The sequence below is a fragment of the Meleagris gallopavo genome, chromosome 19 (assembly GCF_905368555.1).
Source record: "Meleagris gallopavo chromosome 19, MGAL_WU_HG_1.1, whole genome shotgun sequence".
Lineage (NCBI taxonomy): Eukaryota > Metazoa > Chordata > Aves > Galliformes > Phasianidae > Meleagris > Meleagris gallopavo.
Window position 1 is genome coordinate 4,465,253 of NC_139422.1, and position 22,878 is coordinate 4,488,130.

Consider the following 22,878-nt stretch of genomic DNA (forward strand, 5'->3'; position numbering starts at 1 on the left):
CCCACCTGGCAGCTCAGCAGTGCAGTGTTTGGCCCAAAGGAAAAAAAGGCAAACCCTAGCACTGCACAAGGAAGCTAATAAGTGAGACTTTGGGTAGTCCGTAGGTCTTCCCAAAACATCACAATTTTTATAAGCCCAAAAATCTCAAAAATCTTGAGTCAGGACCATTGGCAGCATCTGACTCAAGAGTGACTCAGGCACGGCAGCATGGAGGCAGGAGGAAGGCAAGTGAGCCACAGGCAACATCCCTGCATTGTAAGCTCAGGATAAAACCTCACAATGTATTCTTCAACTGAAGTTAGGCTCTGCCTTGGCTGCTCTCTTACTCAACCCAAGTAACGTAAGCATCCTCCTTACCACGAGCCTTCACATCTGTAACTTGATTTTCACGTCCTTAATTAAAATCAAAATGTGCCATCCAGAAGCCGAGCTGCTCCAGTAACTGAGCCACATCCAAACCTCAAACCAGGGAGCTCCTGTCCCACTGGTATCCGGGAGCTGCAGCCTCCCACAGAACACAGCCCTAGTGCAGCAGCAATGGGTCTGCCTGTTGATGGCCTTAGAGCCTGAAGCCAAGCCCCTTCCCCTGCAAAATCACCATTGGGACAGCAGTGGACTCCATAAGACCTCTTCTTGCACGTAGGGTGCAGGGACCCCACGTGTGCAGCTAGCCCTGAAGCAAAGAAGCATACTTTGTGCTGGTGGCCATGCCCACCCATTTGGCCAGGTCACCTCGTGCCACCTCTAGCATCGGATCTGCTGGTGCTCCGTTTCCAATCTAAGCCCATGGGCTAGAATCTCCCCATGCAATGCAGCTGCACCTTCCACACCTGTGCTGAGAGCATCCCAGCTGTGAGCTGCAGCCAGCAAATCTCACCAGCACCCCAACTCATTGTACCCCAATGGGGTCTGCCACACCTGAGCCCTTCCTTGCTTCAAGTGCTGCTTTCCCAGAGAGACCCTCATGCACAAAGCACCCTGCAGGAAGGAGCAGACAGAAGGGTTTTGTTCTCCAAGCAGGAGCAGCCTAAGCGGGGCTGTGCTGACTGCATGCACCCAGCCAAGAAATCCCTGCAGTGTGAAGCCACCCCAACCCCGAGCACTCGGGGAGCACAGGGTGCTGGGTGGATAAGGCAGGGCACGCTTCTAAGCCCATCTCCACAAACAGGAGGATTAACAATTTGCTTCCCTTAAAAAGAAAATCCAGGATTTTAACAGGATTGGAAAGCAAAATAAATACTGTGAAACTGGGAAAGGGAGAAGAAGAACAAACCAAGCAGAGGCTGAAGGGCTTCTGAAATCAAAATGAGAACAACACACTGAAGTCAGGATTTCAGTCTTGGTAGCATTGAGAGGACTCACACCAATTCCTTATCAGGAATAATGCTATCAGCATTAAAGGAATTCTTTCTGATGCCAGTGAGAAGAGGCCCACTTGTTTCATAAAATGAAGGATAGAAAGCATTAATTCCCTACTCGGGGCTGAAGAAGCAGCACTGAAGGCATTGAAGCCAAGAAAACCAGCAGCTGACCCCATGGATCCCATTGCCCTCACCAACCCTTCAGCTCCACGTGAGCAGGGAAACCCTCCAGCAGGTGCCATCGGGCATGGCCAAGCCCAGGGAGCAGCCCCACATCACAGGCCCCCAAAACAGCCCCGACACATCACAGCCCCCAGTAAGGCCAACAGCTAATGAACCACAACAGGCCCAACGAAGTGACTCTTCAGAAAGGCATCGCGGGTCCACGTGCTCCCACTCCACACGCGCTAAAGGGCAGAGAGCAAGAGGAGATCAGTGTCTGCTGCCACCAACACACGGCCACAGCACGAGCATCCCAGTGCCACCTCAGTGCCCATCCCCACACAGCGATGCTGGCAGAGGAGCTGGCCCAAGGATAGGCAAAGCAGCGGGCAGGGAGGGCTGGCGTGCTGCTGGGTACTCCTGCCGGTCCCACCTCAGACGTGGCAGCACCGCGGGGTTTTGCTCTCAGGGACCCCAAACCTTCCTCCCGCTGTCAGCAGCTCCCCATCTCCACCCGTTCCATCTCCTGGAGAAAATAAAGACTCGAACCGCGATACAAAAAAGAAAAGCACTGAGGGCCGCGCTTGGGAGCAGCCGCAGCCGCAACGCCAGGAGCGCCGGTCCGCGCCGTCGTTCAGCCGCGGGGCTCCGCAGCAGCGCAGAGCGGGCGCTCCGCCACGGGCGGCTCTCAGCAACCCCGGCAAGGAGCAAAAATACCACCGTTACAGAAATAAATCAAGCAAAGGAAGGAAGCAGCGCTCCGGCCCCGCTCCCCACCCGCCGGGCACAAAGGAACCCCGGTACCGCGCGGCGCTCACCTGCGGGGCCCGCGGCCGCCGCCTCCTCCTCCTCCTCCTCCGCTTCCTCCCGGGGCGGCTCCGGGGGCGGCGGCGGTGCGGGGCCGGGCCGGGCCGTGGGGCCGCGGGGCCGCGCGGTGGGTGCCGGGCTGCTGTCGGCGGGGCCGCCGCTGCCGCTGCCGGGCTCGGGGGGCGGCGCGGAGCCGGGGGGGGGCAGCCCAGCGGCGGCGGCCAGCAGGGCGGCGAGACAGAACAGGGCGAGCCCGGGCGCGGTCCGAGCCCGGCGCCTCATGGTGCGGGGCGGCGCTCCGCCATTCACTCCTCCACCCCGTCGCTCCCTCGTTCGGCTGCTCGCTCGCCGGGCGGCGGCGGCGGCGGCTCCCGCCCGCCTCAGCCGGCCATGCCGCGCCGCTGCCCAGCGCCCGCAGGCGGCACCCGGCGCGCCCCGGCCCCGCTGACAGCGCCGCGCCCGCCTCGCCCCGCCCCGCTCGGTCCCAGCCAATCACCGCGGCGCCCGCCGCACGTGACGCTAACTTTGGGACGCGCCCCGCGCCGCTCAGCCAATCCGAGGGCGGAAAGGCGGGAGGGGGCGGGGCGGGGGGCGGGGCCAAGCGGCGAGGCCTCGGCGGTGCGGCATTGTGCGGAGCGCCCCGCCCCCAGCAGCACCGCCCGCCCCGCGCTGCCGGCTGGGCTTCATTATGCTGCGTTACACCTCTGCTGTGTGCCTGTGGCTTTGTATTTTTTTAAAATATATTTTATGTTTTTATGCTTTATCTACTTACAGGTATCTCTTTTTTTTTAAAGTAAATAAATACAGAATTATATCTTTAGGCGGTTTTTATTTTTTTTTATATTTGGCGTTTTTATATTTTATTTTCTTTCAGCATCATAGATCTTGTTTCTATATTTCACTCTTCCACATTACATATTACAGCATTTTACATTATCGCACGTTTTTAACGTTATTTATTTTTATCTATACATATATATGTCTGTTATTGTTCATATTTTTACCTCTTTCATTCAAACGAACCCTCCTCCATCTCACCCCACCCAGCAGTGATGAAGGCTGGTCCCCGTGGCCCCCTCCCACCGTTCCATGTTCCCACCCTGCACACAGCTCCCTGTGCTCCCCACCCACACAGGGACAGCTGTGGGATGACAAAGCCGTGGATCCCTGCGCTCCCACCAGCTCTGTGCACCAGGAGTGACTTTGTGCCACTGTGGAGGTGCAGTGATACAGATGTTAATTATTAACGTGGTGCACATGGGTGCACTGTGAGCCCGGTGCTGTGAGGATCCATTGGAGCTGTGCAATAGGACTGCGGTCATCAGCACTAGTGCACATGGCTGCTAATGGTGCTGTGACAGCTTGCAGGGCCGGACAGGACCAGAGAGCAGCCATTGCTCTGCATCCCTCAGCAACCTTTGCATCATAGAGTCACAGAATGGTGTTGGTTGGAAAGTACAGATCACCCACTTCCAGCACTCCAGCTGCAGGCATCCGCATGCATGGGGCATCTCCCGTGAGGCAAACAGAATCAGAGAATGATAGAATGACCTGGGTTGAAAAGGACCACAATCATCATCTAATTTCAACCCCCTGCTGTGTGCAGGTCGCCAACCAGCAGACCAGGCTGCCCAGAGCCACATCCAGCCTGGCCTTGAATGCTTCCAGGGATGGGGCATCCACAACCTCCTTGGGCAACCTGTTCCAGTGCCTCACCACCCTCTGTGCGTCACCCTTTGTGACAGACAGGTGTTGGCCTTGCATCTCTTTCATACAGGAGGTGACAAACACCCCCCTGGGATCAGGCAGCCACACCTTCACTGCTGATCCAGGCTGTGAGTCCTTCGCTAACACTGCATTTCAGGTTTGTCTGCAAGGGCAACACGGCTGCTGGGGGTGAATTGCTGCTCAGTAATTCCCCGCTCTTCCCCCATACCCACTCCCTTCTCAGAAATGAATGGGGCTTTTTTCAGGCCTGATAATATAATTATCATCCCCCAGCAGCTATGCCGTGCCGTTTCCCTCGGGGCAAACGCGATGGCTTTGTGTGCCCGAGGTCTGAGAGCATCCTCCGAGCTCAGCACCGCAGCCCTGCAGCTCCCACCTCCCAGCACAGCGTTGCTCATCTGCGCTCCAAAACGCCTCTCCTGTATAGGAGAAGCCCTTATATACTATCAAGGGCTGCAAGAAGAAAACGCCTCAGCGCTGTTCGTGGCTCAGAGCCCCGGCGCTGCTCCCACCGCCCGCTGAGATCCACCTGCGCTGCGCTGCCGAGGCGCTCCCCAGGGCCGGCGGGGCCGGGCGGCAGAGCTCGCCGCTCCCCCTGGTGCTTTCAATAAGGGTTGCAAGCGCTGCACGCAGCCCCGAGATCGAAGCAGACCGAAATGGAGCTCATCGACACCCAGCGGTGCTCCGCGCGGCGTTCCGGTGGGGCACAACCTCCTTTCTGCTTTCGGTCTGCAACCAGAAAGTGAGAACTGTGCGTCTTCGGGACCGAGCTCAGGTTGGGAGGGTGTCAGCATCCCCCTGGGGTTGTTCTTATTCCACTGCATCAGCAAGAATTCCTTCCCCACTGGAAAGTTTCCAGGAGCTGTTTAACAACCGGTGTTCTCTGACCTATTTGCAAGCCCCAAGCCTCTCCCCACCATCCACAGCTGGAAAGCTTTGATAATTCAATGTTAATTCTGATACCCACAAGAACTCAAGATACAAAGCCTCTTTTTTAAAATTACCATTAATTGCAATGCAGGAGTAACGAGACTTCACCGCTGACTCCATTTCCAAAGCAGCGTTGTGCTGCACTGCTCCCATTGGGCCAAGCACTGCCTGGGCAGGCAGCTCCCCAACATGCACACAGCCACTGCAGGGACCAGCAGGACCCGTCCTGCCCTCCATCCTGCCAGCAGAGCCCCATAGGGACAGCAGCACATACCCTACACTGCCCTTCCTGGGTGAACTGTTTCATTATTCCACCTGCAAACCGACCAGCTTTTAAATCATCCAACAATCTGAAGAGGGGACGTCAGGTTCCCGAGAGCCTTTGAAAGGAGTGCATCACAGCACAGTGTTAATAAGCAGCTGCTCGGATGCTGATCCTAACCAGGAACCAGGAACCAGCTGAAAACATAAGCAAAAGCAGCGGCTTTATCATCACTGCTGCAGCCAGCATGGTGCTGTATGTAACAGCATGAGTGTTGGGAAGAAACTCATTCCAAAAAATACCTCTGTTCTCATGACCAAGCTTAATGCTAGCAAAAAGAGAACAACACAGCACGTGTCCCCTGCATGCTTCAGAAATCAAACACCACTGTTGTTTTATCCCACAGCTGGCACCTCTCTTGCCACTTCCCAGCTAACTGCATCCCTCCCGGCCAAGCCCCAGCCTGGGCACCAGCAGATCCAGCACAGCTCTGTGTTCATGTGAAATAAAGGCAGTGAGCAGGCAGGAGGTGCTGGTGGCAGTGGGTTGGATATGGTAGCAGTCCTTGTGGGTCCCAGTTGTGCACGCATTTAAACAGTGCCTTGACTTTGGGTACATCAAGGTCATGCACATGGAAAGCTAAGCTCCTTTTCACATCAAAAATGGTCTTACACGTGGAAAAAGACTGAATAAATTTGAGTGCCACAAACATTTCTCGCTGTTCGCTGGAGGTTGGGTTGGAACGGCTCCGTACTGCTGACTCAGGTTGCTCAGAATCTGGAATTTCTGTTCCAAGGGCAACTCATGACACTTTGTTTTGTGCTTTCACTTCCAAATCCACCCAAAATCTCCCAGAGAAGGAAAACTTTCAGAGCTGGAGTCATGGAGTCATGGAGGTGACCATGCTTGCCATGATGCAGCCCCATATAGTGGGAAGCACTGTGAGTTCCCATGCACACACCACATCTCACACCCAAATATTCCCTCTCACCTCCAGCTCTTCCCACCACGGCCCAGGGATGTGCACTCCTGATGTGCAGAAGCACCTCCCCGTGCTGCTCTGCGTGCCCTGATTCACACCGCAAGGCACAGAGAGGAGCAGCCCTGGCACTGGTTGGGAAGCACAGAGCATCGCTGACAGCGGGATGGAAGAGTTTCCCTACTGCACATCCACAGAAGGGAGCAGCAAATCCTCCCCTTGTTTGACGGCGAATCGTGCAGCAAGTCCTCGAATGAGAGATGCTGAGCTACCGGGGATTATGCAGCTCCTTTGAAAAAGGGCTTTTCTTCGAGATCCCTGCAGCAAATCTCCTGCTCTTACCCACCCTGAAGCACTGGTAACACTCTCTATCTCTGCAGCTTTCTGCCACAGACACGCGTTTTGCCTTTCACTCCAAGGCTGGGGTTTGTCACCGAATGCTGAAAGCGCATTAGTGCCTGGGATGCAGGGCGGGCTTCGGTGGGGCCGCCTGAGTGAAACAAAGCTTTCTGTGTCTGGCTGTTTTTCCACGTGTGCCTGTGGTAATGGAACCCTGTGGGCCTGTGTGGAGCCTGGGACTCATTCTGGCCACGGGGAGCTGCAGCATCACACCTTCCCAATGGCACTGCGAGGCAGGGAGTCCCTGCAGCCCTTAACCCAGCAATGCCCGCATGGGCATCTCATCCAACACTGTGCACCAGCTGGCTGCCTTCACTGATGTACATCTTCCCCAGGTTTTGTTTCAAGACCCCAAAACTGGAAGAAAAAAAAAAAAAAAAGAAAGAAAAAAAAAGCATCACTTCCCGTTGGATTTGCTCCAAAACATTAGACCTGGTTTTGTTCTCTTTTTAACAATGAAGGTGATTTATTTCCAGTTTGACTCTGTCTGGCCCTCACTTCCAGCTGCCCGTTTGTGTTTTCTCCCTGCTAAACTACAGGCCCTGCAGCACCCAGCCTGCTCCTCTATCAGGTATTTATATGCTGTCGTCGGGTCACCTCTCAACCTCTTGTTTTAATCACACAAACAGACGGAGCTCTGTAAGTTCTCCCCATCCACAGCTGCTTCTCCAGCCCTTCCATCATTTCTGCAGCTCTTTTCAACGCTCTCCACCACCCTCTGTTAAACACAGACACCTGAATTGGTTGCAAAATTCCCAAATCAGTCTCTCCAGGCCCATAAAACACAAAGTCCTCTCCCAGCTCCTGTGCACCATTTCCCCTCTCACACATCCAAGAATGAAATTCAGTCTTCTGGCTGAAGCTTCACCCATCACCAGGAAGATCCTGCAGAAATGCTGCTTCTGCTTCACTACATTGGGGCTTCATAGAGAAAAACCAGCCTAAATTACCCCCCTCAGTCCATTGCCTTGCCCTATAACCCTGGTGCTGCCTCTATAGGAAATGCTGCTTTTATGGGAGGAAGGTTCCCAGCTGGGATGTTTTCTGCTGGGAAATGGCTGAATTCTCTGCAGATGATGTGATGGGGTGAGGGGCTTGGCAGCTGGTGGCTGCAGCACTGCAATGTTGTTCCATCCAGTGCAGGCACATTGCACATCACTCCCTCCTGAGCCCCACGTGCAGCACAGCATCCTCCAAACTGTGGGGTCTGGTTCAGCGTTGTTGCAAAGATAAAGGACTGACTGCACAGAGGAACCCTCTAAAAATGCAGAAGAGACACAAAAATCTCTCCGTTGTGGATAATAATCCCCAGGGTTAACAGCATGGGGTGCTCAGTGCCCCTCAGAGCCTTCCACTGAAGCCAACAGTAACTTGTGTTGTTGACTCTCCCCATCCCCTCCAGACTCTGCTGAAGAAGAAATCTGTAATATGAGGCTTGCTTTTTCCTCCCATTGCCTTGGCAACGTGTTTCCTCATTGTGTCCATCACCTCAATAAAACACATATCAGTGTGGGGAAGGAAAGAGACTCCTGGAAGCCACCTGAATCCCCAGCTGCAGGCTCAGCTCCAGGCTCAGCACCGTGGTATTGTGCAAAGGAAGCCAAAAAGGCAGCAATTTTTCTTTGGTTTAGAGAAGTATCAGTACTGGCAAGGGTAGGAGGATTTATGGAGTGGAAATTGGGCTGACCACAGTCAAACAAAGCCTTTGTTGACTTGGAGGTGAGGGAAGGTGCTGAATTCAAAGGCTGCATGTCGGCTGGCTGCATACCTGATCTCTGCATTCAGCCAGAAGGCTGTGCAGGTGTTTCACACTGCCTGACGTGCTCAGGAAGCTATGAAGCAGAGGCCATCCTCCAAATCAGCAGCACACCCCTTTCCTTATCCCCAGGAAAAGAAAACAAACCATCGTGCAAACCAAGAAAACAAGAGCTGAATGGCAGCTCTGGGTCTGTGGGGCAGAGACCCCAAATCCCCTGCACACCACCCCATGTATCAACCCATGCACCACCTGTGCATCACCTCTCATCACCTGTGCACCGTGGTAACACAGACAGTATGGGCAGCGCTGCACAGAGCTTTGCTCAGTGACTCCAGCACCAACTTGGGAAGAATTCCCCCAGCCAGGAGAAGTTACATGAAGTGGGCTCCCCACAGTGTGCAGCTCCTCTTTTGGCTGTGCCTATGTGAGGAATATCCATGGTGATGTGCCCACGGCATCTCGCCTGCGCTGCCTGCAAAGAGCAGAAGCACAGCTCTCATCTAAATAGGGGCTTGGAAAAGTAAAGGGATGGAGCCCTTGTTCTGTTGGCCGATGGGAGCGTGTGGAAATGGAACCACTTAAAGACTGCATCCATTCCAACATCACAATGCCACATCCATCTCTACACCCAAACACCGTATCAGGGTCAGAAGGAGAGACACAAGAGACACACTGCTGCTGCTGAGTCACACATCCTCTTCCCAAATTATGGAAGGGGTTCCTGGAGCTGTTCCATTCTGAAACAGCTCTTTGTATCTAATTGTAGAATTTCAAATAGTTCAACACACAAAAAAAAACCCAAAATGCAAACACAAAATATTTTCCCAATCTCTTGCAGAGAAAGTTGAATCTTTCCAATTTCTCTCTCTCCACTTCCCGGCCCCAAACACCCAGCACAGCTTTCTGCCCCACTTCTGTTCCTGGAGCCCATTTCTTTCCTGTCTTTCCAACAGCCATTTAGATTTTTGTTTGTGTGAATAATCTCAAATACGAAAGCTTTGCTTTGCATTTCCCCCATTGGATAATATTAATTGCAGCAGGGAGTCAAGTAGCTTGAAAAAGGGGAAAAAAAGCCACTCTGGAAAAGTTGCAGGCCTTGCAAGTATTTAAAGGGCCATCTGCATCTCCTCCAGAACTGCAAAGACAAAAGACTGTGCAGGCAACAGTAGCACATATTTATTCAGTAGACATCACGGCAACATTTGTGCTCCTCTCTCAGCCAAGAACTCGTGCTAGGAATGTAAGGCTTGCTGCTCCCCTGGTCCTCCTGTCCTTTGGGAATGCAGCAGCAATGTCCCAGAAGGACCCAGAAGGAGTCACTCAGAACTGGGGTCAGCTGCCAGCTCTGTGCCCTACCTCCTCCTCCACTTGCACCTCACCTCGTCACCGTCCCTTCAGAGCTGCTCCACGTCTCCCCCCAGCAGGTCGTCCAGGTTTCAGGACTGGGCTGCCTGCAAGGTGCTGGATCCATGCAAACAAGGGGGCAAGGGATTATGACCCCCAACTCCTGCCCCAGGCGCCACTGCAACCCTGGGCATCTCTCAGCTCAGCCAAGACCACCTCGGGGCAGGGACTTAGACCCATACAATCATTAAGGTTGGAAAAGAGCACTAAGATCATCGAGTCCAACCATCAACCCACCCCCACTAACCACGTCCCTCAGTGCCTGCAAGGGTTTAGGAAGCCATTAGGACAGAACACTGTGGTCCTTCTGTCCTTGGATGAGGGTTCATTTATTGTAATACAAACACACTCCATACGTATGAAGCTTTTGATTCATATAGGTGCAGCCCTATGGCCACAGCAAGGGAGGCCAGCACAGGCTGCCCCAGGGAATGGGGATGTGGGAATGGGTCCCACTCCAGGACAAGGGATGCAGCCAGAAGGAGAGCACAGTGCTGGACACACTGTGATCTAAGTGTCACCCCCTGGGGAAGGTCTCTTCATTTCACATCTGGACACAAGCACTTATGAGACATAATAAGGAAGGGTTGAAATCCATCTTAACATGTGGAGCGAGACAGACTGCTTAAGAACAATAATAAATATCAATAAGTTTACTCATAATTCATCCAGTTCAAGCAAACATCTTCTCTGGGCAGCCATTCCAGCCTGCTGTATCTCCCTGACATTAAGCAGGGCTGCTCAAGCCTGCCCCTGATTTTGCCTTTGGAGAGCAGCCAGCAAAGCCTCCAGGTGGATGCTGCTGATTTACAGCCCATCTCCGTTTGCTGCTATATTTACCCCAGTTTTTCTTTTTTTTTTTTTTTTTTTTTTTTTGTGAACTGCCTTTCAGGGTGCTCATCAGTTGTGAAATACAGGAAGGAAATGTCAGCAATTGGAGGAAACCTAGAGTGAAATTCAGTCACAAATCTCATATATTAATTCCTGTTCCGTCCCTCTGCTTCCTCAGTGTTCACACTGGGAAGTCATGCCCCTCACTGGCTGCTTTTCCACACAGATATTATTGCTATAAATATCATTCGAAGAACAATGCTATCTATTAGCATGTAAAAGACTGACATTGTCTGCAAGTTGCTAGGTTCAAAGCCATCACTGTGCTTGGCAAATTGGTTTCTACACCTCCTGGCAAACCCCTATCTCCAATCTACCTGTCACCAAAAATGAGAGAGATCTCCAAAACCCAGCCTACATCATCTGCTGCAGGGAGAATCATAGAATCATAGAATGGCCTGTGTTGAAAAGGATCATCTAGTTTCAACCCCATGCTATGTGCAGGGTCGCCAACCAGCAGCCCAGGCTGCCCAGAGCCACATCCAGCCTGGCCTTGAATGCCTCCAGGGATCCACTGAGAAGAGCACTGCTCAACCCATGGGGAGGTGTACCCAAAGCTGAACTCGTGGCTGTGTGAATCCTTATGCTGAGTGGTGCCAGAGTGTTGGAGCAGATGAGCCAGGAAGAATCCGTGGGTTTTGCTGCCAACTCCGGCTGCGTTCCTGTTGGCAACAAGTAACAGTAGGGAAAGGTGCACAGCCAGGTACAAGCCTACAGCTGGAACCCTAAATGTAATGATTTGCCAGAGATCACACTGCTGATGGTAGGGCTCACCAGAGCGTGCTGTTTTGGTGGCTCTGACATTCCCTTTCAAAGGGGCAACAAAGAAGCTCCACCAACCCCCAAACCCCTCCTCAAAGGTCCTTCATTTGCACTCCTTCCTCCCCAGCCCTTTGCTCAGTGCTGCGGGCAGTGAGACTGGCACCTGCAAGCATCTCGGCCTGAAAGCAGCAATAACCCCTGTGACATTGCAGAAAGGGGCTCTGGGACTGAGAAGCTGAGCCCACTTCGAGGTCAGGCCTCAGGGGAAGCAAATGCAGAGCAGGTGGTTGGAAACTGCACTAACAGCCCTGTTAACAAGCGCTGCCGATTAGACCAAACAAGAGCTCATCAGCATGCAGTCCAAAGACCACAGCCTGTGGAGTGAGGAGAATAGAGGAACAACAAGAAGGAGGGGAGATGAAAGGAAAGAGGAGATGGGAATGGGTTTTAATAATATTGTTTCCTAATTATAGCCCGGCAGAGGGAGCAGATGCACGCTGTGTGCTGTTCAGTGCTCAGCCGGGGACGTGCTGCTGCACTGCCAGGCACATGAGGGCATGCTCCGGGCTTCCCTGGGTGCCTGGTGGGCCATTGGTGCTGTTGTATTATAGGGGATGTGGCAGTGGTGGCTTGGCGTGGTGACACAGTGGAACAGGTTGCCCAAGGAGGTTGTGGATGCCCCATCCCTGGAGGCATTCAAGGCCAGGCTGGATGTGGCTCTGGGCAGCCTGGTCTGCTGGTTGGCGACCTGCACATAGCATGGGGTTGAAACTACATGATCACTGTGGTCCTTTTCAACCCAGGCCATTCTATCATTCTCTGATTCTATATGTGGGGCAGCCGGCATGCAGGCACCCAGCTGGGTTTGTGGTCCCCGTGAGCTGTGCTTGCTGCTGCCCAGCGCTCTGCTGAGGCTGCAAAAAGCAATTTGAGGTCTTCTCCTGAATAAGGTCACTGAGGCATTAGTAGCTTCCACGGAGCAACACATCTGGAGGCAGAAAGAGAAGGTTTTGGGGCGTCAGCTTTGCCTGAGCTGTGCTGGGTTTCTGGAGGAAGCAAAGAGTTGTCATACTTCTACAGCACCATGGCACATCCCCTCTGACAGGACAGCAGGAATCTGCTGCTTTCACTTGGAATCCCCCAATGGCATTGCATGGTAAGACTGCCCCACAGCCAGCGGGGCATGGATGGGTACGAATGGAGCCAGCCCACACCTTCTCCATTTCGCTGAGCATATACAGGAGTAAGGCTGCAACTCCCTAAGAACCTCTCCTCCACCTCAGCTCCGTGTCTGTGAGCCCCTCCGCTCGTTTCAGCTGTGTGCAGAAACCCACAGGATGAGGAGCACTAATGCATGTTTTGGCCCCAGTCCAAGATAAACGCCGGCTATAATAACCCTCATGGGAAAGCCAAACAGAGAACCCCATTGTTAGGGACAACCCGGCACATTACGCTTCATTTGGGCTAATAGCACTCCCTGCACGAGGCTCGGGGCACCGTCTGCTTGATGTGGGCAAGGTGGGCTGAGGCCAGAAACTGGAGAAAAAAGGGAAACCTGGGGACAGGGGCTTCAGATGATGGCTCGCACATCAGTCCAGCCCATAGAGACACAGGAGAGCTTGGAAGAAGAGGGACTAGCAGGTATGTTGGGTCCTGCTTTCTGACAGGGCAGGCAGCATCAATGGCAGCTCCTCTGCCATGCTCCCTCTATGCACATGGATGGAGAAGTCCTCTCAGGATCCCCTCCGGTGAGCTCTTGTCTGGTTCCCTTCCAAAATAGCCACATAGAACACCAGTATCGGGTGAAACCCTGCAGCTCCCTGCTTGAGCTCTGGTCTCTTAGGGGAGCTCCTTCCCTGCTGCAAACTATTTTATTATTATTAAGGGCCAAGGGAGCGCAGAGCTGCAAAGAAATGGAGACTGCAAACAAAGCATCCTTTGCAGCCCCCAGGGGTTCAGGTTTGGAGCAGTGCTGACCTCCTTGGCACGCCCTGTGCAGCAGAAGGTGCAACAATGGGAAACACCTGGGAAAATGAAAAAAAAGCCAACTGGTGTTTGGGGTAGGCAGGAGGGAGAGCAGATGGTGCTGGGAGTGACACAGGTGTCCTGGATCACAAAGCTGTGATGAGGGCTGAATTGCCACCAGCTGGGTTAGCACTTGTTCTTGAGCACATGCAGGATGAGATGTGCTTTAGGAGGTGGTGTGGGGAGCTCGGCTCTTTTAGTTTCACCGCTGGGCTATCTGAGCGGGCGTGCTGGAGAGAAGGCATGTGGCTGCTATGGGAAATGCTACAGGAAGACAAGGTGAGATGGGGCAGTGAGTGCTGGTACTGGGGTGGATGCAACCCTGCAAGCAGGGGCTGGGGGTCGGACTTGCCCTGTCCTGGGGGAGCATCTATCTCCAGCTCCAGTTCTGAGGTTGGGTGGCACTCAGTGGGGATCAGGGCTGCTTAGGGTAGCAAAGGCTCCTCTGTCTCCCTCAATGCTCTGTTTTCTGTATTTTGTTAACATGCAAAGCTTCCCAGTTTGTTTAATTTATAAAAATCCTTGATGCTGAATGGGCAGGTAGGCACTAAGTTGATGCTGAATTGATAGCAGAGATGCAAACTTGAGATGTTTCTAAGCTCCCTTCTCCCTGCTAGCCCCTCAGCTGCTGGCTGTGGGCTGCTCATGATGTAGACTGGGGTCCTGAGAACCTGGTGGAACTGTAGGTGTCCCTGTTCACTGCAGGATGTTGGACCAGAGGGCCTTTAAGTGTCCCTTCTGTTCAAACTGTTCTACAATACTGATTTTGAAGAACTAAGTTTAAAAAAAAAATGTTGTAGAGAATGTTAATGTCCTCTGAAATGCTGCTCATCACAACCCAAACTGGGCAGTCTTCCTGTCCAGAGCCACGTGGTGCGACTTCTTTAAGTGCCAATGAGGGAAAGTGATAATGGAAGATCTCCTTCCCATCCAACTAATGATCTGCTATAATGAGAACTTGGCCAGAGCATGCTCTCAGGGCTGGAAGAAAAGACAGAGATTTGAGTCTGCAGGACTGAGGCTGCTTCTGCACGTACCTATGGTGTGGCCATGTCTCTTCCCCAGTGTGAGTGAGGAGGAAGCAAGGATTTGGGTGCACTTAGAGGTCTTAATGGATTGGATTGGTGATCAAAGCCCTACCACCCTGCTGGGGGTTTAGGAGCAGTGGAAGAGTTCGTGCAGCTGCTCCCCAACTCGTGTACCTGCTTTGTGGGGTGTGTTTGCTTTGTAGAATTTCGACCCGTTGCAGCAATTCAGCAGCAGTGAATGTAAACCTTGAAGGTGAACACGGAGGCCCCTACGAACCAGGGAGCCAATGGAGATGTGCCTCTACAGCAGGAGCTCAGCCTTGAGGTGTCAGATGCCCCTGGGAGCTGCTAAATCCTTGCCGTGAATGCAGAGAACCTGATACTGTTGAGGATTTGTTTTGTTTTTTTTTTTTAATTTTATTCCTGCTTCAGATTGGTGTCCTGATGGATAACAAGAGGGGGAGTAAAGCAGTGCTGTGCGTTGCTTCCTGCCTGTCCAGATGAAGGAAAGTGCTGAGTCTGGGTGATGCTCCAGGCACACTGAAGCCTCTTAATGTGCTCAGTGGGGGCTGGAGACTAAAGCTCTGGTCTGAACATGCACGTGACTCATTGTGGTGCCTCATTTGGTTGATTGATGGATGAAACTCTGAAAAAGGCCACCTGTGTCCTGCTGGGAGCTCAGTGCTGTGGCTGCCAGAGAGTGCTGGGTGATGTCTTCCCCATTCAGGGACCCCAGCAGTGACAGCAGGAGCTGCTCAGGGAGATGGCTGCGAGGAAGCAGCGTACAAACTGACCCTCTGTAGCAAATGCCGGTGCGTTCCTCTCACTTGCAGAGCACGTGTGGTGTCTGCCGGCAGATGAGGTACGCAGGGCTTTTCTGCCTGTGCTTTTAACAGTGCGCTGCAGATGGCAGCAGGGCACCCTGACTGCTGTGCGATTCAGGCTTCAAAATGTGCTGCTGCTCACTTGGAGACTGGGAGCAATCTGCAGCACTGGTGGTTCTTGAAGTGCTTGGTGTGCTTGTGGTGTGCTGGCTCTTAGGTCCGAGCCATCCATCCCACTGCATTTCCACTGATTTCCTCAGGACAGCAATCTTTCTGAAATTCCCAGGCTTTTAGCAAATTTCAAGGCCAGAGGCAGTTACTAAATCTTCTGGGTTTAACTCCTGTGCAACCCAGTCCATGCAGCTCTGGGCTCCGCACTGCACTTGGCTGAAACAGGTTTCATTAACCTGGAGGCTGCATCATTTGGAGGAAGTATCTTAGCTACCCAACCATATCCCTTGTATTAGGATACCGGGTGTCTTGCATTAAATTGTGACATTGAGATGCACAGCTTTTGTTGTACATATTGTTGTGTGAGGCTTTGTTGTTTGATTTTTGCCTTGTGCTTCTTGCTTGCATTGGTGAGAAATCACAGGTGATGTTTGCATGAAAATCACAGAATGGCCTGGGTTGAAAAGGACCACAGTGACCATGTAGTTTCAACCCCCTGCTATGTGCAGGGTCGCCAACCAGCAGACCAGGCTGCCCAGAGCCACATCCAGCCTGGCCTTGAATGCCTCCAGGGATGGGGCATCCACAGCCTCCTTGGCCAGAATCTTTTGGTTGTGCCCAATGGTGCCAGCAAAGTTTGGGTGTGGGGTGTGCTCAGCAGTGTGTAGGATGCCTTAAAGGATGCCCAACATGTCCTGTTTCACCCATCAGGGTCATTGGGTTTTCAGAGTGGTTACAGCTTTAAAGAGAGCAGAAGAACTGCAGAGATGTACAGGTTTGCTCTATGCAGTCCTTGCAGTGGGACTGTCTCCATGTGGTCTGCAGGCTGGGGCAGTGGGACTGCTCTTCCTCAAAGGGTGTTCCTCATGAGAAATACATGTATTTAAGTTGCAGAATGTCATGAGGTCGTTCCTAAGGAAGGACAATTGCAGCTGTGTCTGTTCTGGGACTGTCTGCTGTTAATGCGGTGTTTCCAGCAGCAGATAAAGATGTCTTTGGTCTGACTGCATGTGGTAGCTGTAGAGATGGTGTTGAAGTCATAGAATCACAGAATGGCTTGGGTTGGAAGAGACCTTAAAGATCATCCAGTTCCAACCCCCTGCAGCATGGAAGGGCTGCCAACCTCTAAATCAGCAACCAGCTCAGGTTGTGCAGAGCCCCATCCAGCCTGGCCCGGGCACCCGCAGCTCTGGGCAGCCAGGGCCTCACTGCCCTTTGGGTAAAGAATCTCCTCCTGGCAGCCAACTGAAGCCTCAGCACAGCAGCAGCTATGAGCTGGGCAGTCTGGTGTCTGCCACCCTCTGTAGGGCTCTGACCTAAGCTCAAAAGCTGCTCCAGGGCTCCCTGCAGCCCGTGGCACCATCAGGCTCCCCCGTGGTATTCATATACTGCTGAGTGAAAAGAACAATACTCGTTTTAAAAACAAACCTTAGTTTTAAACGTAGACCCAGTCCAATAAAAGATTAAGTGTCTTTGCAACTGGAAAGGATCAAAGTGAATACAAGTAATCTTTCTTTGTGGTGCGACTTTCATTTTTGCTCCAAAGGAGTCTAGTGTTTCTCAGGACTTGCTTGTGGAGGGACAAGAATAACTGCTTGGTTCAGTTCTTGGCAAAGCATAGACTGCTTTGATATTTATTTTTTTTAAGCAAACTTTAAATAGCTTTTTGGCTTGAGATTTTATTGGAAATCCAATCCCCTTACACACAAATTTTTTAATTGTTTCTATGAAAACCAGCACTGAGTGGAAGAATGTTTTTGTGTTGATCTTGGTGCAGCAGACTCCATCTGCCAGCCTGAAGGAGTGCAGAAAGGTGACTAAAAATGGGTTTGTGTCAGTAGGTCCAAATCGTACCGTGCAAAGAGCTGCTCCTCCTGGGGGGGGCTGCAGGATATGCTGAGTGATGTTGCATCTTGCTGAAGTACCTCACTTGAGCTGCACCACGAGAGGGCATCCTGAGGCTGCAAATCCTCTGCTCCAGCCCAGGAGATGCTGTGGGAGCTCTGAGGAAGGATGACGGGTTGGAAAATGTAGCCACCACCTCGGTGCACAGAGCAGGGTTGGTGGCAGAGTGTGTTGGAGGTGTTTACAACCACGCTGATTCTCTATAGGAAGCATTTTGTTGGCATTGGCTCCATTCGTGTGGTTGTTTCTCTGCTATACGGGTTGCTGTCAGCTCAGGGTTTGCGTTCTATATGGGAGGTCTGCCCTTTTAATTGGTGTCTGCCAACACCAAAAGAAGGAAAACTGCTGAAAATAAAGGAATGAAACACGTTTTCAAGCACAACTTGTTAGGATGATGTTGCTGCACATCTTGGAGTGATGACAAGTTAGAAGCTTTCATGCAGTCAAAATGATGTGAGCCCCATCCCTGCGGAAAAGACATGATGGAGCAGAGAGCAGTGCTCTGGGGCCATGGCCTGGATGCACTGCAGCAATGAGAACTGCAAAGAGAGATTTGGTAAAAGCCATCTCTGAGCAGTGGCCAAATTCTGGACCCGGATATGGGGATGTGGTGGAGCTACCCAGACTTCTTGAGGCCATTCAAAGCCAAAAGTTGTGCTCTGCATCCTCCTCCTCCTCCTGTCCTTGAAGGACAGGGTGCTGCATGACTGCAGCAGCAAGACAGGCTGGAAATTAAAACAAAGGACTATTTCTGAGCTCACCACCAGCACTGTGAGTGGAAATGACTCCATGGAAGTAGACAGTGATTTTAAACTCTCCTGACATAGAAAGCATTGCTCTGGTAATGGGTGGAGTAAGCAGAAAGGACCTTCAGAGTAGTTTTAAATGGCTGGGTTGGTGGGGGAAGGGGGTGGTAGAAAATAGCACATTCCATAGGGAAAGAGCTTCCTGAGGATGGCTGCCTCCAGCACTGGGCATCACCAGGCCAGCAGTCCCAGCTCAAAACAAGGACTTGTTTAAATAGCTCAGGAGTGCAGTCAGAACAGAGCAGAGGTATGTAACAGAAGGAATTACACACTACGATGAGTTAAAAGGACTGACTGGGGCCAGGGAAGGCCAGTCCTGAAATAGACCTCAAACAGGGCTTGTTGAAAATGCTTCCCTCAGAACAGTTTCCTGATGGAGAATTTGGCGTTTCTACTCAAAGAAATCTTTCAAGAAAAGCATCTGCTCCTGTGGAAAAATTCATCTTTTTGGGTTGGAAAAATGGAGCATGTGAAAACCGAAATCCTTCAGCCCAGCAATGCATGGTGCCAGTTCTCAGGGAGGCTCCACCTCTGTGCTGAGCTTTGCTTCTGGTTCCTGGGATTCCTCTGCACTGAGGAGAAATCCCAGATTGCTGAAGCCTCCCCTGTGTTGGTAACTGTCACACAGCAACACAGCTCCCAGAGGGGTGTCTGTAAGGATGGTTTCTGGAGCTCTATGCATAGCAGCTCTTATCTGTGCCCATCCCTCCTGACGGGGGCTTCTGGGAGACCCATTTCCACCTGTATGGGTGTTTCCTGAATCCTGGGAGCTGCCAATGATTAAGCTATCAAGAGGGAGATCTGATTTTTACCAGGCTTAATTATTTTACTGATTCTTATTTTAAATGGTTCATCTTCCAGGTGTTCGAATGTTTCCTTGCTTCTGCTCCTGAGCACTGTCTAAAATATCTTAATAGTGTTAGCTGCTGTGTTGGGAAAGAAATAGGGCATGAATGTTGGGATTTTTTGATGGTGTTTCTGCATTCAATGAGACCTGAGGTGAGAAAGCAGTTTTGCTTGTCAGTGGAGCTTTGAGCAGAGGAGGGCTGGTTTGTTTCCCTACTATAGCTCCCTACCAAACCCCATCAAAAGGAGACATTCTTAGACCTGGAGGAGACTTTCAGAGGAGTTCTGAGTTCTTATTCCGGTTCTTGCTTGCTTTTGCCTGTTTTTGCCTTCCAGTTACTGATGTTTGCATATGGTGCATGATGATTGCATGGTGCTCACCTCACAGTGCTGGGGTGTCCAACATCCCTAAGATTGTGCAGTGCTCTCAGCTCCTTGGATGGATGAGTTTGCAGAAAAGTTGAAAAGGTTTGTATTAGGGGGAATTTCTCCTCAAAGCAGTGGGGCAGTGGCACAGGCTGCCCAGGGAGAGGTGGAGACACCATCCATGGAGGTGCTTCAGGAAAGGGAAGGTGTGCTGCTGAGGGATGTGGTGTATGGGCAGCATCGGTAGCAGGTGGATGGTCAGACTAGAGAGGTCTTTTCCAACCTTAATGACTCTATGAATTCTATGAAATATCCTTCTGATAGGAGGCTAGTTATCATGTGGAATAACCCAAGTTTGAAGCACTGCTGATACAGAAGTGCTTACATCTGTTGTAGTTTGTGTGTGTGTGTGTGTGTGTGTGTGTGTGTGTGTGTGCGCGTGCGCGCGCGCGCAATGTTTTCAATAGAGGCTGAAAAGCCATGGAGTGCTCGCAAAGCTGGGTATTTGCATTCATGTTTAGGTACCCAGACCTGAAAATAGTGTGGGGGAGAGAAGATCTTAAATTCTTTTTCTTCTTAAGCTGGCCAGTGCCAGGCTGGAGGAGGCTCTGTGCAGTCAGCAGAGGGAGCATCTCATGTTTGTGTTCTGCAGCCGGGCTGTGGGAAGGATCCCTAATAGCCCCATATGGGCAGGGAACGTCACAGAAAGGATTTCTGTGCATGTCTTTGCTTCTTTGAGGCCCAGGCATTGTCATAAGGTGGTGGTGTGAGTGAACGCTGAGCTGAAAACCTGCCTGGAGCCCACAAAAGTGCTTTCCCCATGTGAACTTTATGAAAGAACTTCTCAGTCCATTTAAGAAAATATAAAAGTGTTAGGAACAGAGGCTCAGCCAAAGCTTGGGGTCCTGGTCTGGAGACTGGAGGGAACAGAAAGACCTCAGTAGAGAGCACTTTATTTAAAAAAAAAAATAAATAAATAAAATAAAATCACCACACAGGCTGGGTTTGTGTTCCAGTGCTAGCACAGGTTCTGTTTACTGACCTTCCTCTGCTCATAGGGAATCAGGAGAGACATTTTAAAGGTAAAATGAGGAAAAAGTCCTGGAGCAGTGGTGATGGGAGCCCCATGTGCAGCATCCCCTGTGCCTGTTGCTGGGGATGAAGTCTCACACTGGCCCTACGTATCTCTTATTTTAAATTGTCACCCAGCCCTGTATTATGACAGCCTGTATTATGACAAAACCACTCGGTTGGTTGCATTCAGGTGCCAAATCTCACCATTGCTCTCAGGAGAAAGTGTGCTCCTGACAAAGCAGACTGTTCTCTTCCAAGTGGCCATAGCATCCTCCAAACCCTGGGAAATACTGATTCTTCATGCACTGCCAGGGATCTTGAAAAATGCAGCTGAGGCAGAACGTACCGCATGGTGATATCTGTTACTGTATTTGCATCTGCTCCCTGCAGACTCTGTGCATCAATCCCTGCTGAGTGAGGGGGACCTGAGGTCGGGTTCTGCTGGAGAATGGGTTGCCCCAGCTTGGGTAAGCTCTGCTGGGTAATCTGCATTGCACAAAGGGCTGATGAGAACTGGGTTTGACTCAGTCTGTTGGTAGCTGTGTGTGCTGGAAGTCCTTGCTGTCAAATTAGCTATCATTTATAATTAGCTCTCACTTTTTCTCTGCACTTCCTGGCAACAGCAGCTCTTCCCAGAGTGTGGGAAGACTGCTCTGTGTACAGAGGTGCATGCAAATGGATGGAAATGACCCATAAAGGGACAGGTGATCCCTTCTGCCCATCTCCAGCTTTGTCCTGGCATCCCATCGGGAGCATCCCACTTGCTCCACACTGGAGTTGTGACCACGTGGCTTTGGGTGCAGCGGGGAATTACAAGGTCTTTGAGGTGGGAAGATCTGCTGTCCCTCTGTTAGGGTGGCTCAGTTTTGGAGATGTTGGGTTTCGTGGTGCTTCGTGGCCATGCTGACTGAGGAGCAGAAGAGGGTGAGCTGGTGACAGATGGAGGCCTTGCAGGGAGGAAAGTCAGACCAAGATTTCCTTGAAATAATCCCTGCAAGCATTTGAGATGTCACTGTTGTCTAGTCTGTATATCCTAGACATTACTGGTTCCATCTGATTGCATTTTATGTTTGCAAATAGAATAATCTAATGACCTAATTTCTGAAGGAAGCCTGTTACTTATTAACCGTGATGTAAATCCTACCAGCCTCAGAATAAAGAACATCAGGCTTTTGAATTTCTGCTATTTTTTTTTTTAAAGATCCAAATCTCAGGGGCAATTAATCACTTTTTCTGACATGTTGAATTCAGTCATGTGTTAGAGAAACAAAAATTCATATGGGCAGTTTATGATGCAACATTAACTTGTCAGCAAGAAGGACAATTCATGGCTGTCTATGACTAGCAAGTGGCAGGCGTTTGGACAACTGTCCCATAGTTCTGCAAGCATCAGCAATTTTTTTTGGCAAAGTCTTCGTAGGCAGAATATAATATATGCTTTTGCTCATATATTGGGGGGGGGGAAGGAAAAAAACAACAAAAATTATAATTCCCTGCCAGGCGTTTCCACTTATTTTCCATAACGAGAGCTGGAGGGTCTGTAAAAGCTGGCCTTGTAAAAAGAAATCGCGTTTTTCCTTTGGAAAAATGAAATGGAAGAAATCTGGTGTTGTTGGGATGCACAAATCTTCCTAAGCTGTGGGTTATCAGCTGTGTTACGGCTATGCAGAGAGGGGCTGGGTGAGCAGAGTGATGGTCTGTCCCTGAGCCTGACGCTGCCGTGGGCTGTGCTAAGGTGTGGGCAAAGATTGCTAGGAGCAGGGCAGGGAGCTGCAGGAGACGTGATGGCCTTGGGGCACCGACAGCCCAGCTGCTCTCAGGGCTCTTGAGATATCATAGGAGAGAGCTGAGAGGGCTCTGAGGGTGGGAAGGGGTATGCTTTGCTGCTGTTTGTGGTTGGGCAGTCTGATGGGTCCTTGAGTGCACAGGAGTGGCTTTGCTTTGATGCGGATGAGAAAACCAGAAGATAAATGCAGAAGGAGGTATTACTTTGGAAAAGCAAACAGATTAAACAAAATCTCAATGGCACCATTGCGGGCAGATACGTAGTGAGGTGAGGCTGTGTGCCAAGTCTGAGGACGGGCTGCAGGAAGCAGGCTGTGAGCACATGGATCTCAAGTGGGATTTCAGCAGGGTGAGAGAATGCAAGGGGCCCACTTCTCAGAGCAGGGAACCCTGTTCTGCTTAGGTCTAATATGGGAGCAGGGCAGAAGGTGGTAAGCTGTGGCTGTGGGCAGGCTGCTGGCTCACAACACAACTGGAGGTTCGATGGAGAGGCTTCTCGGGGGGACAGGAGATGGGGAATGGGACTGTAGTAGGGCTGGGTGGAGAGCTGCGTGTGTGCTGCAGGATATAGGTGGGAGAATGATGGTGGTGAAGTAACCCAAAA

General features: G+C 51.5%; 1 protein-coding gene across 1 annotated transcript in view; it reads right to left on the bottom strand.

Moving 5' to 3' along the window:
- The window catches only part of MEGF9 (multiple EGF like domains 9), a 37,394-nt gene extending 34,564 nt beyond the window's left edge, over positions 1 to 2,830 (bottom strand). Inside the window, exon 1 of the mRNA XM_085239674.1 lies at positions 2,342 to 2,830. Within this exon, the coding sequence (XP_085095800.1) occupies positions 2,342 to 2,612 (271 nt within the window). The 5' untranslated portion in view covers positions 2,613 to 2,830. The remainder of the gene's footprint in view (positions 1 to 2,341) is intronic.
- Between the last annotated feature and the right edge of the window lie 20,048 nt (positions 2,831 to 22,878).